Here is a 13327-nt window from a genome sequence, read left to right on the forward strand (position 1 = left end):
TGGAGAGGGCTGAGAACGCACCCTTGTGGGGAACCAGTGTTGAGGATCAGCGAGATGGAGGTGTTGTGTCCTGCAGCACCACCTGGCGGGCGGCCCGTCAGAAAGTCCAGGACCCAGTTGCACAGGGCGGGGTCGAGACCAAGGGTCTCAAGCTTAATGATGAGTTGAGGGTACTATGGTGTTGAATGCTGAGATGGAGTCAATGAACAGCATTCTTACATAGGTATTCCTCTTGTCCATATGGGATAGGGCAGTGTGCAATGTGATGGCGATTGCATCGTCTGTGGACCTATTGGGGCGGTAACCAAATTGGAGTGGGTCTAGAGTATCAGGTAGGGTGGAGGTGATGTGATGCAACCAGTCAGGATGCTCTCGATGGTGCAGCTGTAGAACATTTTGAGGATCTGAGGACCCATGACAAATCTTTTCAGTCTCCCGAGGGGGAATAGGCATTGTCGTGCCCTCTTCACAGCTGTCTTGGTGTGCTTGGACCATGTTAGTTTGTTGGTGATGTGGACACCAAGGAACTTGAAGATCTCAACCTGCTTAACTGCAGCCCCGTCAATGAGAATGGTCCTCTTCTTCCTGTAGTCCACAATCATCTCCTTTGTCTTGATCACATTGAGGGAGAGGTTGTTGTCCTGGCACCACATGGCCAGGTCTCAGACCTCCTCCCTATAGGCTGTCTAGTCATTGTCGGTGATCAGGCCTACCACTGTTGTGTCATCTGCAAATTGAATGATGGTGCTGGAGTCGTGCCTGGCCATGCAGTCATAAGTGAACAGGGAGTACAGGAGGGGACTGAGCACGCACCCCTGAGGGGCCCCTGTATTGAGGATCAATGTGGCGGATGTGTTGTTACCTACCCTTATCACCTGGGGGCGGCCCGTCAGGAAGTCCAGGATCCAATTGCAGAGGGAGTTGTTTAGGCCCAGGGACCTTAGCTTATTGATGAGCTTTGAGGGGACTAAGGTTTTGAACGCTGTAGTCAATGAATGGCATTCTCACATAGGTGTTCCTTTGGTCCAGGTGGGAAAGGGCAGTGTGGAGTGCAATGGAGATTGAATCATCTGTGGACCTGTTGGGGCGGTATGCAAATTGGAGTGGGTCTAGGGTTTCTGGGATAATGTTGTTGATGTGAGCCATGACCAGCCTTTCAAAGCACTTCATGGCTACAGACATGAGTGCTACGGGTCGGTAGTTGTTTAGGCAGGTTACCTTAGTGTTCTTGGGCACAGGGACTATGGTGGTCTGCTTAAAACATGTTGGTATTACAGACTCAGACAGGGAGAGGTTGAAAATGTCAGTGAAGACACTTGCCAGTTGGTCAGCGCATGCTCTCAGTACACGTCCTGGTAATCCGTCTGGCCCTGCGGCCTTGTGAATGTTGACCTGCTTAAAGATCTTACTCGCATCGGCTGCAGAGTGCGTGATCACACAGTCTTCCGGAACAGCTGGTGCTCTCATGCATGTTTTAGTGTTATTTGCCTCAAAGCGAGCATAGAAGTTGTTTAGCTCGTCTGGTAGGCTTGTGTCACTGGGCAGCTCTTGGCTGTGCTTCCCTTTCTAGTCTGTAATGGTTTGCAAGCTCTGCCACATCCGACGAGCATCAGAGCCCGTGCAGTATGATTCAATCTTAGTCCTGTATTTAAGCTTTGCCTGTTTGATGGTTCTTCGGAGGGTATAGCAGGATTTCTTATAAGCTTCCGAGTTAGAGTCCCGCTCCTTGAAAGTGGCAGCTTTAGCCTTTAACTCAGTGCAGATGCTGGAGTGCCACCTCTGGGTGAGCAGTTTCTTGTTTGCTTATGGCTCAATCAATGATGTCTTAGTGCCAGCCTCTGACTGTGGTGGTATGTCAACAGCTACAAAGAATACAGATTAAAACTCTCCGGTAGGTAGTGTGGTCTACAGCTTATCATGAGATACTCTACCAAGGGCGAGCAATAGCTCGAGATTTCCTTAGATATTATTCACCAGCTGTTGTTTACAAAAACAAACAGACCGACGCCCCTTGTCTTATCAGACGCCGCTGTTCTATCCTGCCGATACATTCCATAACCAGCCAGCTGTATGTTGATGTTGTCGTCGTTCAGCCACGACTCCGTGAAGCATAAAATGTTCGTTTTTAAATGTCCCATTGGTAGTTTAATCTCCAGCGTAACTCGTCGATTTTACTGTCCGAAGATTGCACGTTTGCAAGCAGAATGGAGGGAAGTGGGGGTTTATTCATGCAGATCACGGAGATCGGGGCCTGTTCCCGAGGAAGCAGTATATCCTTCCCGTCGGGCTCGTCAGAGTCGTGAAAGGAAAAATAAGATTCTGCTCGTCCATGGTGAGTAATCGCAGTCCTGATGTCTAGAAGTTATTTTCGGTCATAAGAGATGGTAGCGGCAACATTATGTACAAAATAAGTTAAAAAATCAGTTACAAACAACGCAAATAAACAAACTATCGCCATCTTACACATACAGTTGTAGTCGAAAGTTTACATACACCTTAACCAAATACATTTAAACTCAGTTTCACAATTTCTGACATGTAATCCTAGTAAAAACTCCCTGTCTTAAGTCAGTTAGCATCACCACTTTATTTTAAGAATGTGAAATGTCAGAAAAATAGTAGAGAGAATTATTTATTTCAGCTTCAACTTCTTACATCACATTTCCAGTGGGTCAGAGGTTTACATACATGTAATTAGTATTTGGTAGCATTGCCTTTCAATTGTTTAACTTGGGTCAAAAGTTTCAGGTAGCCTTCCACGAGCTTCCCACAATAAATTGGGTGAATTTTGGCCCATTCCTCCTGACAGAGCTGGTGTAACTGAGTCAGGTTTGTAGGCCTCCTTGCTCGCACACGCTTTTTCAGTTCTGCCCACAAATTTTTTATAGGATTGAGGTCAGGGCTTTGTGATGGCCACTCCAATACCTTGACTTCGTTGTCCTTATGCCATTTTGCCACAACTTTGGAAGTATGCTTGGGATCATTGTCCATTTGGAAGACCCATTTGCAACCAAGCTTTAACTTCCTGACTGATGTCTTGAGATGTTGCTTCAATATATCCACATTATTTCCCTTCATCGTGATGCCATCTATTTTGTGAAGTGCACCAGTCCCTCCTGTAACAAAGCACCCCCACAACATGATGCTGCCACCCCTGTGCTTCACAGTTGGGATGGTGTTCTTCGGCTTGCAAGCCTCTCCATTTTTCCTCCAAACATAATGATGGTCATTATGGCCAAACAGTTCTATTTTTGTTTCATCAGCCCAGAGGACATTTCTCCAAAAAGTACGATCTTTGTCCCCATGTGCAGTTGCAAACCATAGGCTTTTTTTAAATGGCGGTTTTGGAGCAGTGGCTTCTTCCTTGCTGAGCGGCCTTTCAGGTTATGTCGATATAGGACTCGTTTTACTGTGGATATAGACACTTTTGTACCTGTTTCGTCCAGCAACTTGACAAGGTCCTTTGCTGTTCTGGAATTGATTTGCACTTTTCGCACCAAATTACATTCATCTCTAGAAGACAGAACGCATCTCCTTCCTGATCGGTATGACGGCTGCATGGTCCCACTTGCGTACTATTGTTTGTACAGATGAACATTGTACCTTCAGACGTTTGGAAATTTCTCCAAAAGATGAACCAGACTTGTGGAGGTCTACATTTTTTCTGAGGTCTTGGCTGATTTCTTTTGATTTTCCCATGATGTCAAGCAAAGAGTCACTGAGCTTGAAGGTACGCCTTGAAATACATCCACAGGTACACCTCAAATTGACTCAAATGATGTCAATCAGCCTATCAGAAGCTTCTAAAGCCATGACATAATTTTCTGGAATTTCCCAAGCTGTTTAAAGGCACAGTCAACTTAGTGTATGTAAACTTCTGACCCACTGGAATTGTGATACAGTGAATTAGAAGTGAAAAAAATGTGTTTGGCTTGTGGAGTATTTGCGTTTGATCTCAGTGATCATTGTCCCATAGTATCTATTAGAGATACGAAACAGCAAAACACTAATCCAATGTTAAATTAAGAAGAGACATTTTTCAAAGTTCTCTCCCCTCAAGGGTTTTTACATGACGTGTTCTACTCTGATTTAGCCACCGTCTCCTGTATTCCTGACCATGAGTTGGCTCTAGAATATGCATTCTCCATAATTGTTTCTCTGGCAGATAAACACACTCTTTTTAAACAATTCAGAGTGAAAGGATAGTTCAGAAGAAAACCAAGGGTTAGATCTATCTGAGCTCATTCAGATGACAAATCGGGCCCAGGCCAAAGCAAGGAAAACTGACTGTTTAGAGGACTGGCAATTTTGATTAGGAAAGCAAAATCAAGCTACTTTTTAAGCTATCTCTGGTGATCCTTCAAAATTTTGGAAAACAGTAAATGCACTAAAGCATACCAATTCTTCTTCTTCCCTGCCTAAGCACGTTCTGCCTGACTCTGGCATCATAACTGAGAAGAAACGGATAAGTGATGCTTTTAATCATCATTTTATCTTGGCATGCTTTTTATTTGAGAGAGACGGTGGTTTAATTGACCCTGGTCAGTCAATCGACAGCTCTTCCCTCTGCCAGCCTCTAGCTGACTCGACAGTTAACACGTCAACTTCTAGTGATTTTTTAAAATGTAATTTTACTATCTGTGATGTGCTAGATGCCTTGCTTAAGATTGATGTAACAAAATTCACTGGGGCTGATATGCTTAATCCATTTTTGCTGCAGCTCTCTGCACCCCTGATCGCTGAATCATGAACCAGTATTTTTAACCTGACGATTATATCCGGTACTATCCCCAAGGTTTGGACGGCGGCCCATGTACTCCCCCTTCACAAAAGTGAGAAAAAAATATTTCTTTATCAAAATGCGTTTTATGGCTTTCATGTGCCATAATAACAAACTTGTATGCCATCTATAAATACAAATAAAACGGTTAAATTACGAGCCTTGGTTAAGCCACATAAAAAGACAGCACTAGCACTTCCCTCTAGCCATGATTGGCTGAGATAATGAGTGGGCTGGACATGCAGACAGATGAGTTTAGATTGGTCTGCCATATAGAGGGCTTTTGTCTATTTGAGCTGGTCAGTCTGTGTTGGTAATTCTGTCGAAGGCGGATTTTTTTAAATATAGTTGCATAAATTTTGCTCTCCACTTTCTGGAGGATCGAGTTTTGAAATCAGTGGAATTAAAGTTTGATAGCTAAAGAGACGGGAAAACACCTGTTTCCTGATTACGTTTTCAAACTAATGGTATTTGTGGCATGGATTTGTGACAGAGAGAGACGGGTCCATCATGCATAATGATGTATACGGGTAAAATAGTCTAGCTAGCTACATTTTCAGATATTACACGTTTCAAATTTTGTCAGAAATTGGTTTCATTTCAAGCTAAAGTGTACTGTTAGCTAGCTGGCTCCCTAGCTAATGTTAGGTGGCGTGACGTGATGTGTGTGATCGTACATGTTGTTTACCTAGCTAGGTGCATTGCTTACCTAGGTAGCTAGCTACATGTCTTAAGCTAAAGTGTACAACACCCGTTGAATATGGCTGGTGTCAGTAAACATTGTGTCACGCCTGCTCTCGCTCCTCCCCCTCAGCCGGATCATCAGGTCTTGTTTGCCCAGCCGGCCCAGGAGTTTCCTTGTTTTGTGGTTGACGTCGGGCTTGGTTTCCGCCGCCGATGGAACCGGGGGTGACTAAGCCAGCTCGTCGGGCTTCAACGTCCTAGCTGGCTCGAGAGGTTTCCTTGCCTCGGTTGGCTCGGGAAGGTTTCCATCCCACGTCATATGCCGCCGGATCGTCAGGCTCCTATGCCTCAACCGGCTCGCCAGGCTCCCACGCCCCTGCCGGTGCGTGGGGATTTTACCCCCAGCCGGCTTGCCCAGCACCCATGTCTCGGCCGGTTCGCCCAGGTGGGATGCCGGTTGGCGTTCCTAGAGGGGGGTACTGTCAAGCTTGTTCCCGCTCTTCCCCCCTGGCGCACGAGGGCGCCAGGCTGCCCTGCATTACGCACTCCTGCCACCATCATTTACGCACACCTGCCTTCCCTCATCACACGCATCAGCGATATTGGACTCACCTGGACTCACTCAATCACCTCTTTATTACCTACCCTATATTTGTCAGTTCTCCAGCTTTGTTCCCTGCTGCTGTATTGATTGTAATTTGTCTGTGATTTACCCGTGTGCTGCCGCTGTTCCTGTCTTGTTCTATGTCCGTTCCCTATTAAATGTTTGACCCCCGTACCTGCTTCTCCTCTCCAGCATCATCCCTTGACACGTTGGAAAAAAGCGTAATGAAATTGTTGCCAGCAGGGCTGGTTAGGCTGTTTTCATGTTATCCAGAGGTAAACAAATCATCGGCCAGAGTGTCAAGTGTGCGCTCTGAACTAGAGGTCGACCGATTAATCGGAATGGCCGATGAATTTGGGCCGATTTCAAGTTTTCATAACAATCGGTAATCAGCATTTTTGGACGCCGATTACATTGCACTCCACGAGGAGACTGCGTGGCAGGCTGACTACCTGTTATGCGAGTGCAGCAAGGAGCCAAGGTAAGGTGCTAGCTAGCATTAAACGTATCTTATAAAAAACAATCAATCTTAACATAATCACTAGTTAACTACACATGGTTTATGATATTACTAGTTTATCTAGCTTGTCCTGCGTTGCATATAGTCGATGCGATGCCTGTTAATTTATCATTGAATCATAGCCTACTTCGCCAAACGGGTGATTTAACAAGCGCATTCGCGCCAATGTGTACCTAACCATAAACATGTATCTAACCATAAACAACGCCTTTCTTTAAATCAATAGACAAGTATATATTTTTAAACCTGCATGTTTAGTTAATATTGCCTGCTAACATGAATTTCTTTTAACTAGGGAAATTGTGTCACTTCTCTTGCGTTCTGTGCAACAGAGTCAGGGTATATGCAGCAGTTTGGGCCGCCTGGCTCGTTGCGAACTGTGAAGACTATTTCTTCCTAACAAAGACAGCCAACTTCTCCAAACGAGGGATTTATTTAACAAAAGCGCATTTGCGAAAAAAGCACAATCGTTGCACGAATGTACCTAACCATAAACATCAATGCCTTTCTTAAAATCAATACACAGAAGTATATATTTTTAAACCTGTATATTTAGTTAAAAGAAATTCATGTTAGCAGGCAATATTAATCTAGGGAAATTATGTCACTTCTCTTGCGTTCATTGCACGCAGAGTCAGGGTATATGCAACAGTTTGGGCCGCAGAATTTTATGTAATTATGACATAACATTGAAGGTTGTGCAATGTAACAGGAATATTTCGACTTATGGATGCCACTCGTTAGATAAAATACGGAACGATTCCGTATTTCACTGAAAGAATAAATGTTTTATTTTCGAAATGATAGTTTCCGGATTTGACCATATTAATGACGTAAGGCTCATATTTCTGAATGTTATTATGTTATAATTAAGTCTATGATTTGATATCTTATAGAGCAGTCTGACTGAGCGGTGGTAGGCAGCAGCAGGCTCGTAAGCATTCATTCAAACAGCACTTTTGTGCGTTTGCCAGCAGCTCTTCGCAATGCTTCAAGCATTGCGCTGTTTATGATTTCAAGCCTATCAACTCCCAAGATTAGGCTGGTGTAACCGATGAGAAATGGCTAGCTAGTTAGCGGGGTGCGCGCTAATAGCGTTTCAAACGTCACGCGCTCTGAGACTTGGTGTAGTTGTTCCCCTTGCTTTGCAAGGGCCGCGGCTTTTGTGGAGCGATGGGTAACGATGCTTCGAGGGTGGCTGTTGTCGATGTGTTCCTGGTTCGAGCCCAGGTAGGGGCGAGGAGAGGGACGGAAGCTATACTGTTACAATGGCAATACTAAAGTCATCCAATAGTCAAAGGTATAAGAAATACAAATGGTATAGAGAGAAATATTCCTATAACCTCAACCTAAAACTTCTTACCTGGGATTATTGAAGACTCGTGTTAAAAGAAACCACCAGCTTTCATATGTTCTCATGTTCTGCGCAAGGAACTTAAACGTTTTATACATATTGCACATATTGCACTTTTACTTTCTTCTCCAACACTTTGTTTTGCATTATTTAAACCAAATTGAACATGTTTCATTATTTATTTGAGGCTAAATTGATTCGATTGATGTATTATATTATGTTAAAATAAATGTGTTCATTCAGTATTGTTGTAATTGTCATTATTACAAATACATTTAAAAAAAATGTAAATGTATTTTCTTTTTTAAATTGTCCGATTAATCGGTATCGGCTTTTTTGGTCCTCCAATAATCGGTATCGGTATTCATAATCGGTGGACCTCTACTCTGAACGCAAAGAGATGGGTGGGGCTAAAGCTTAAGAGGGTGTGAACGATGTTGAATGGGCGTAGACAAAGAAGAGCTCTCTCACAGAAACTCTCAGTAAAATGCTATTTTCTCAAAAGTGAGTTTACAAGTTAATCAACTTTCAAAGCAGAATTACTTTCCCATTGTTGCTCAAATGCAGTGTATGACAGACCATTTTGTAGCTCTGAGTCTCTGCTTTTATCAAATCTAAAAAACAGAAATTCAAATTTTGCTACATACCGAATCCAGGTGGTGAGTCACATACATACATTGGATGGTGTCCATATTGATCGTGTCCCTGTTTACAACTATTTGGGCATCTGGATAGATGAAAAGCTGTCTTTTTAAAAGCATATTGATGAGTTAGTTAAGACGCTGAGTATAAAAATTGCATTTTTCTATAGAAATAGGTCCCGCCTCTCGATAAATAGTAGAAAGCAGATTATTAAATCGACGTTCCTATTGGTCCTAGATTATGGTGACATCATCTATATGAACACAGCTGCTTCTTCATTCCGTTAGATGAAGTTTATATCTTAGCGCACTGCACTTTATTACAGGCAACAGTCATCACTGCATTCTCTACCAGAAAGTTGGTTGGTCCTCTTTGATGTTACGTAGGTTGATACATTGCTATGTTTTAATTTATAAAAGCCCTTTTACAAACATTCCCGCTGTACCTAACGTCATTACTAAACTTTAGAAATACGAGTTACCACACCGGGTCTCAGGTATGGCTAACTCTGGAAATTCCTTTGGCCTCTACTGAATTAGGTAAATCATTTTTTTTTGCACCTTATTTGTGGAACAATTTTCAAAATGTTCAGAAATTTATGTTTTGGTGCCTCTAGGCCAATTCAGAAAGCTGATTGAGGACATTTTTACAGATGAAATGTCTTTGTTTTTCTGACCGTGTTTATCTTTCTGCTTACATTTACATTTTTTTTTATGTGTGTATTTTCTGTAATGTACGTGACTCAGGACTCATCTGTAAAAGAGACCTTGGACTCAGTATGACTCCCTGATAAAATAAAAGGTTAAATTTTAAAAAAGGTAGTTAATGCCTACACTTAACCCTAATCTTAAAAATGTGGAGTTAATACCTAAACACTTCGAAATTTGACGTTTGAGAAACAAGGATGAACATCGAAATTTGACGCTTGCAACAACTTTGAAATGTGAGGTTTGAGAAAGATGGACGAACGTCTAATTCTGACGTGAGACTGTGAGAGCTGGTAGCACATACACACCATCACCTCATGGATCACCCCTCACAGATGTACAATCCACACACACACACACTACCCTGTCCCCCTCCCCCCACTCTCTCTTCCCGGCTGCTGCGAAGGTGACGCAGAAAAAGGGAAAGCAAGATTTATCCAAGCCGTTTAATGATTCGATGAACGAATAAATGAATGACGGAATGAATGAATGGACATATGGATAGAGAGAAAGAGGGATGAGGGAGAGGTAGTACCTGTTGCCCCCTTGGTTCTGTGCCTGCCTTTGGGTCGCCGTTGGGAGTTTCCCATGGCTGAGTTTTTTCTGTCCCATAACATCACAACCTCCACATAGCCCTCTACTCACTGACTGACTGACTGGCTGGCTGAGAGTGTATGTAAGTGAGAGTGTGTGTGTGTGTGAGTATGTGTGTGTGTGTGTCAGAGCATGTGATTGTGTGTGTGCACCTGCATCTTGTACGAGTGTGTCTCGGAGTATGAGTGTGTGTGTCTCAGACCATGTGCGTGTGAGTGTGGTGCATAAGTGCGTCTCGGTGCGTGTGTGTGTGTGTGTGTGTGTGGCATGTGCTGCCTGCATGAGCGTTTGAATGGGAAGGTATGCGTGTGTGTGTGAGAGTGTGAGTGTGTGTCTAAGAGTGGTGTGTGTGAGAGAGGGAAAGAAAGAGAGAGAGAGAGGGAGGGAGGGAGGGAGAAAGAGAGCGAGAGAGGGAGGGAGAAAGAGAGCGAGAGAGGGAAGGAGAAAGAGAGCGAGAGAGAGAAGGAGAAAGAGAGCGAGAGTGCATGCATTCGTTGCCTCTATTTGATTCTAACCAGTCAGGAGCTGAGGTTGGTGTTCAATTCATAAAGAGCCAAGAAGAGCAGAGAGAGAGAAAGAGAGAATGTGTGTGTGAGAGAGAGACAGCAAGAGAGAGAGTGGTGTGTGTGTGTGTGTGTGTGTGTGTGTGTGTGTGTGTGTGTGTGTGTGTGTGTGTGTGTGTGTGTGTGTGTGTGTGTGTGTGTGTGTGTGTGTGTGTGTGAGAGAGAGAAAGAGAGTGAGAGAGAGGAGTAACAACAGAGAGGTAAAGCAAGAGATGGGAAAGGGGGAGGGACAGAGACACAGAGAGGGGTGCAGCATGGAGGAGACTCAGGGTTGGATGAGAGAGAGAGTGGGGGGGGGTGGGGGGGGGGTTTATTAGTACTGAGTGTTCCAGCGGGAAGAGAGGGGCTGGGTAGCTGGAGAGAAAAAAGACAGGAGGGGCCACGACTGCAGCTGGAGAGAGTGCGCGGGAGAAGGGGAGAGAGAGTGACGGTGAGAGAGATGAGATTGAAAATGAAGCGAGCAGCACAGATGGAGAGATCGACAGAGCGAAATAGCACGGGCAAGCGAGTAAAGGAGAGGGAAGACGGAATGAGACGGAGCGAAAGGGGGAGGAGAGGAGAGGCAGCAAAGAAAGGGAGGAAAGGAGAGGCAGGCGATAAAGGAGGAGGACAAGAAAGAAAGATATGCCCAGATACACACGTTAGGTATTAGCAGCAGATGGCTGGAGGGAGTGGGAATGGTGTTCAACCGCAGAGGAGAGGTGGGAGAAGCTTCATAAGGTGTCGTAAGGGTGACGTAAGGGTGACGTAAGGGGGAAAAGCAAAAGCAGACCCACACACACATAAATACAGTTGGCCTTGTCATGACAGAAGGGAAATAATAGTAGTCTCTTTAGAAGCAGGATGGAGACCAAGGACATGTTAGTGTCAGTCTAATCCAACACACACACAAAGGCGCTATTTACAACCACACACACATACAATGCGGTGTGAATGCGGGTCTCACCCTAACGCTACTGCGGACACTGGCTTTAACATTCCAATCCATCTCTCTCTCTCTCCCTCCCTCCCTCTCTCCCTCCCTCCCTCCCTCTAGTATCAAGTCTGGTAAACACCACGTGAGCTCACAGTCAGATAAAGGACACATACACACGGTTAACATCCATACACACGTTTGGGGGGGGAAAACTTCACATTCCCACACACATTTGTTAGGCTAGATTTTCCACAGCATTCTCCCACCTTTCCTTCAACAACAGGAGAACAGTGTGTGTGTGTGTGTGTAGGAAGGAAGTTTAATTCTGTGGAGAGTGTTGTGTTTTACAAGGTACGGAACAGCCCTCCACAGCAGGGCTAATACAAGGTCACACAGCCCAAAACGCACACCTACATACAACACACACACACACCGTCTCACACATGGTCAGTTTGCGTCAACAGACAGGAGCAGTAGAGAATGAAAACACTGGGGGCCACGATGGTCCTCTTCTGTCCTGTCTTCTCATATCCTGTCTCTATCCCTCTCTTTTTCCTTATTTTTGTTTCTCTCTCTACATCTCCCCTCTCCCCTCGCGATGTACAACCACCCACACACACACACACACACAGTGGTAGTGTTGCACGGTATACCAAAACTTCTGTACTTATTCTATGCTGGAACCTGGAAAACAGTTTGGTGCTGGAATTTTTGTTACTTTCAGTGCTTCTGTCAAATGTTTCTCATGTCATCAACTGATTGAGAGAGGATCAAGTCTGTCTATCAGCGCAGCCGATGTCCTTTATAGCGGCAGAGCACTGTGCCTGCATCGTGCCTGCTCCACTTACTCATTGCTAGCTCTAGCCTGTCCTGAGGAACCACTGCACTCACTGGGAGTCTGGACTGCATCATGTTGGCTCCCCACTTATGCTGCACAGAATGTTGTCACACTTGGATAATGCATCACGGCATGTTGAAATGTTGAAAATGTTTATTACTGTTCGCAAAACAATGTCTATAAAGGCTAGAACACTTTACAAAGCAAGAAGATACCGGTAGCTTCCAGCTTTGTAAACTAACTTTCCTTGCTAGATGGCATAAATGCACTACCCTAGTACCTTGTTTGTGATCATTTGCAAGCCATAACGCAAAAATATTGTTGATTTGAAATCACTTCCTCTCCCCTGCCTCACGTCTCTCCCAATCAAGATCATCTTTGCTGGAACCTGGAACCGTGTGTGTGTGTGTGTGCGTGCGTGCGAATGATGTCATGGGTCTTAAAGAGACAGCGCACACTTTAATAAAAGAAGAGATTACTTCTTCTATGCAAATGTTATTGATCTGTACAATTAAAAAAGTGGAAGGGAAGGGAAACAGATTGTTTTGTCATCTGTAGCCCCATGAACCAAAACAAGCTCAATAACTCAACGCATGCACACACTCCTATTGAATACGCATTCACCTGTATTGTAAATAGGCCTAGGCTACATCTTGACTGACCCAGTTCATCACGAGAGATGTACCATTCAAATCAATTATTTGCAGTATGTATTATTATGTAGTTAGATTGCTAAAAATACAAACTGTCAAATTGATTGTATAATTCATGGATGCATACATTAAAAAAACTAAAATTACAAATGTAATGATCTGTCTGGATCAAGTGCCACTCTGTGACATTTGCTTATACACCTTATTATTTTCCCTTGGTATCATTTTGGTATCGAGTATCATGATGATATCGAGTATCGTGATACTTAACCTGGTATCGAAGTCAAAGTTCTGGTATCGTGACAACACTACACTGCGGTGGGAACGCAGGGCAGGTCTCACCCTACTGCAGATGCTGGCTTTAACATTCCAATCCATCTCTCCCGCCATCTACAGTATCCCTCCATCTCTCCTTCTTTCTCCATTATCAATTCATCACAGGTATCTGTCTGGTAAACACCACGTGAGCTCA

General features: G+C 44.1%; 1 protein-coding gene across 3 annotated transcripts in view; it reads right to left on the bottom strand.

Annotated features, from left to right (window-relative positions):
• The window catches only part of nhsl2 (NHS-like 2), a 148443-nt gene that overhangs the window by 72161 nt on the left and 62955 nt on the right, over nucleotides 1–13327 (bottom strand). The window contains exon 1 of one of the 3 annotated variants that reach the window (XM_055938523.1): nucleotides 9827–10632. The exons of the other annotated variants lie outside the window; for them this stretch is intronic. Within the exon in view, the coding sequence (XP_055794498.1) occupies nucleotides 9827–9908 (82 nt within the window). The 5' untranslated portion in view covers nucleotides 9909–10632. Of the gene's footprint in view, nucleotides 1–9826; nucleotides 10633–13327 lie in introns of those variants that run through there. 3 annotated transcript variants of the gene reach the window in all.

This window comes from Salvelinus fontinalis, chromosome 11, assembly GCF_029448725.1.
Source record: "Salvelinus fontinalis isolate EN_2023a chromosome 11, ASM2944872v1, whole genome shotgun sequence".
In the NCBI taxonomy this organism is placed as follows: Eukaryota; Metazoa; Chordata; class Actinopteri; order Salmoniformes; family Salmonidae; genus Salvelinus; species Salvelinus fontinalis.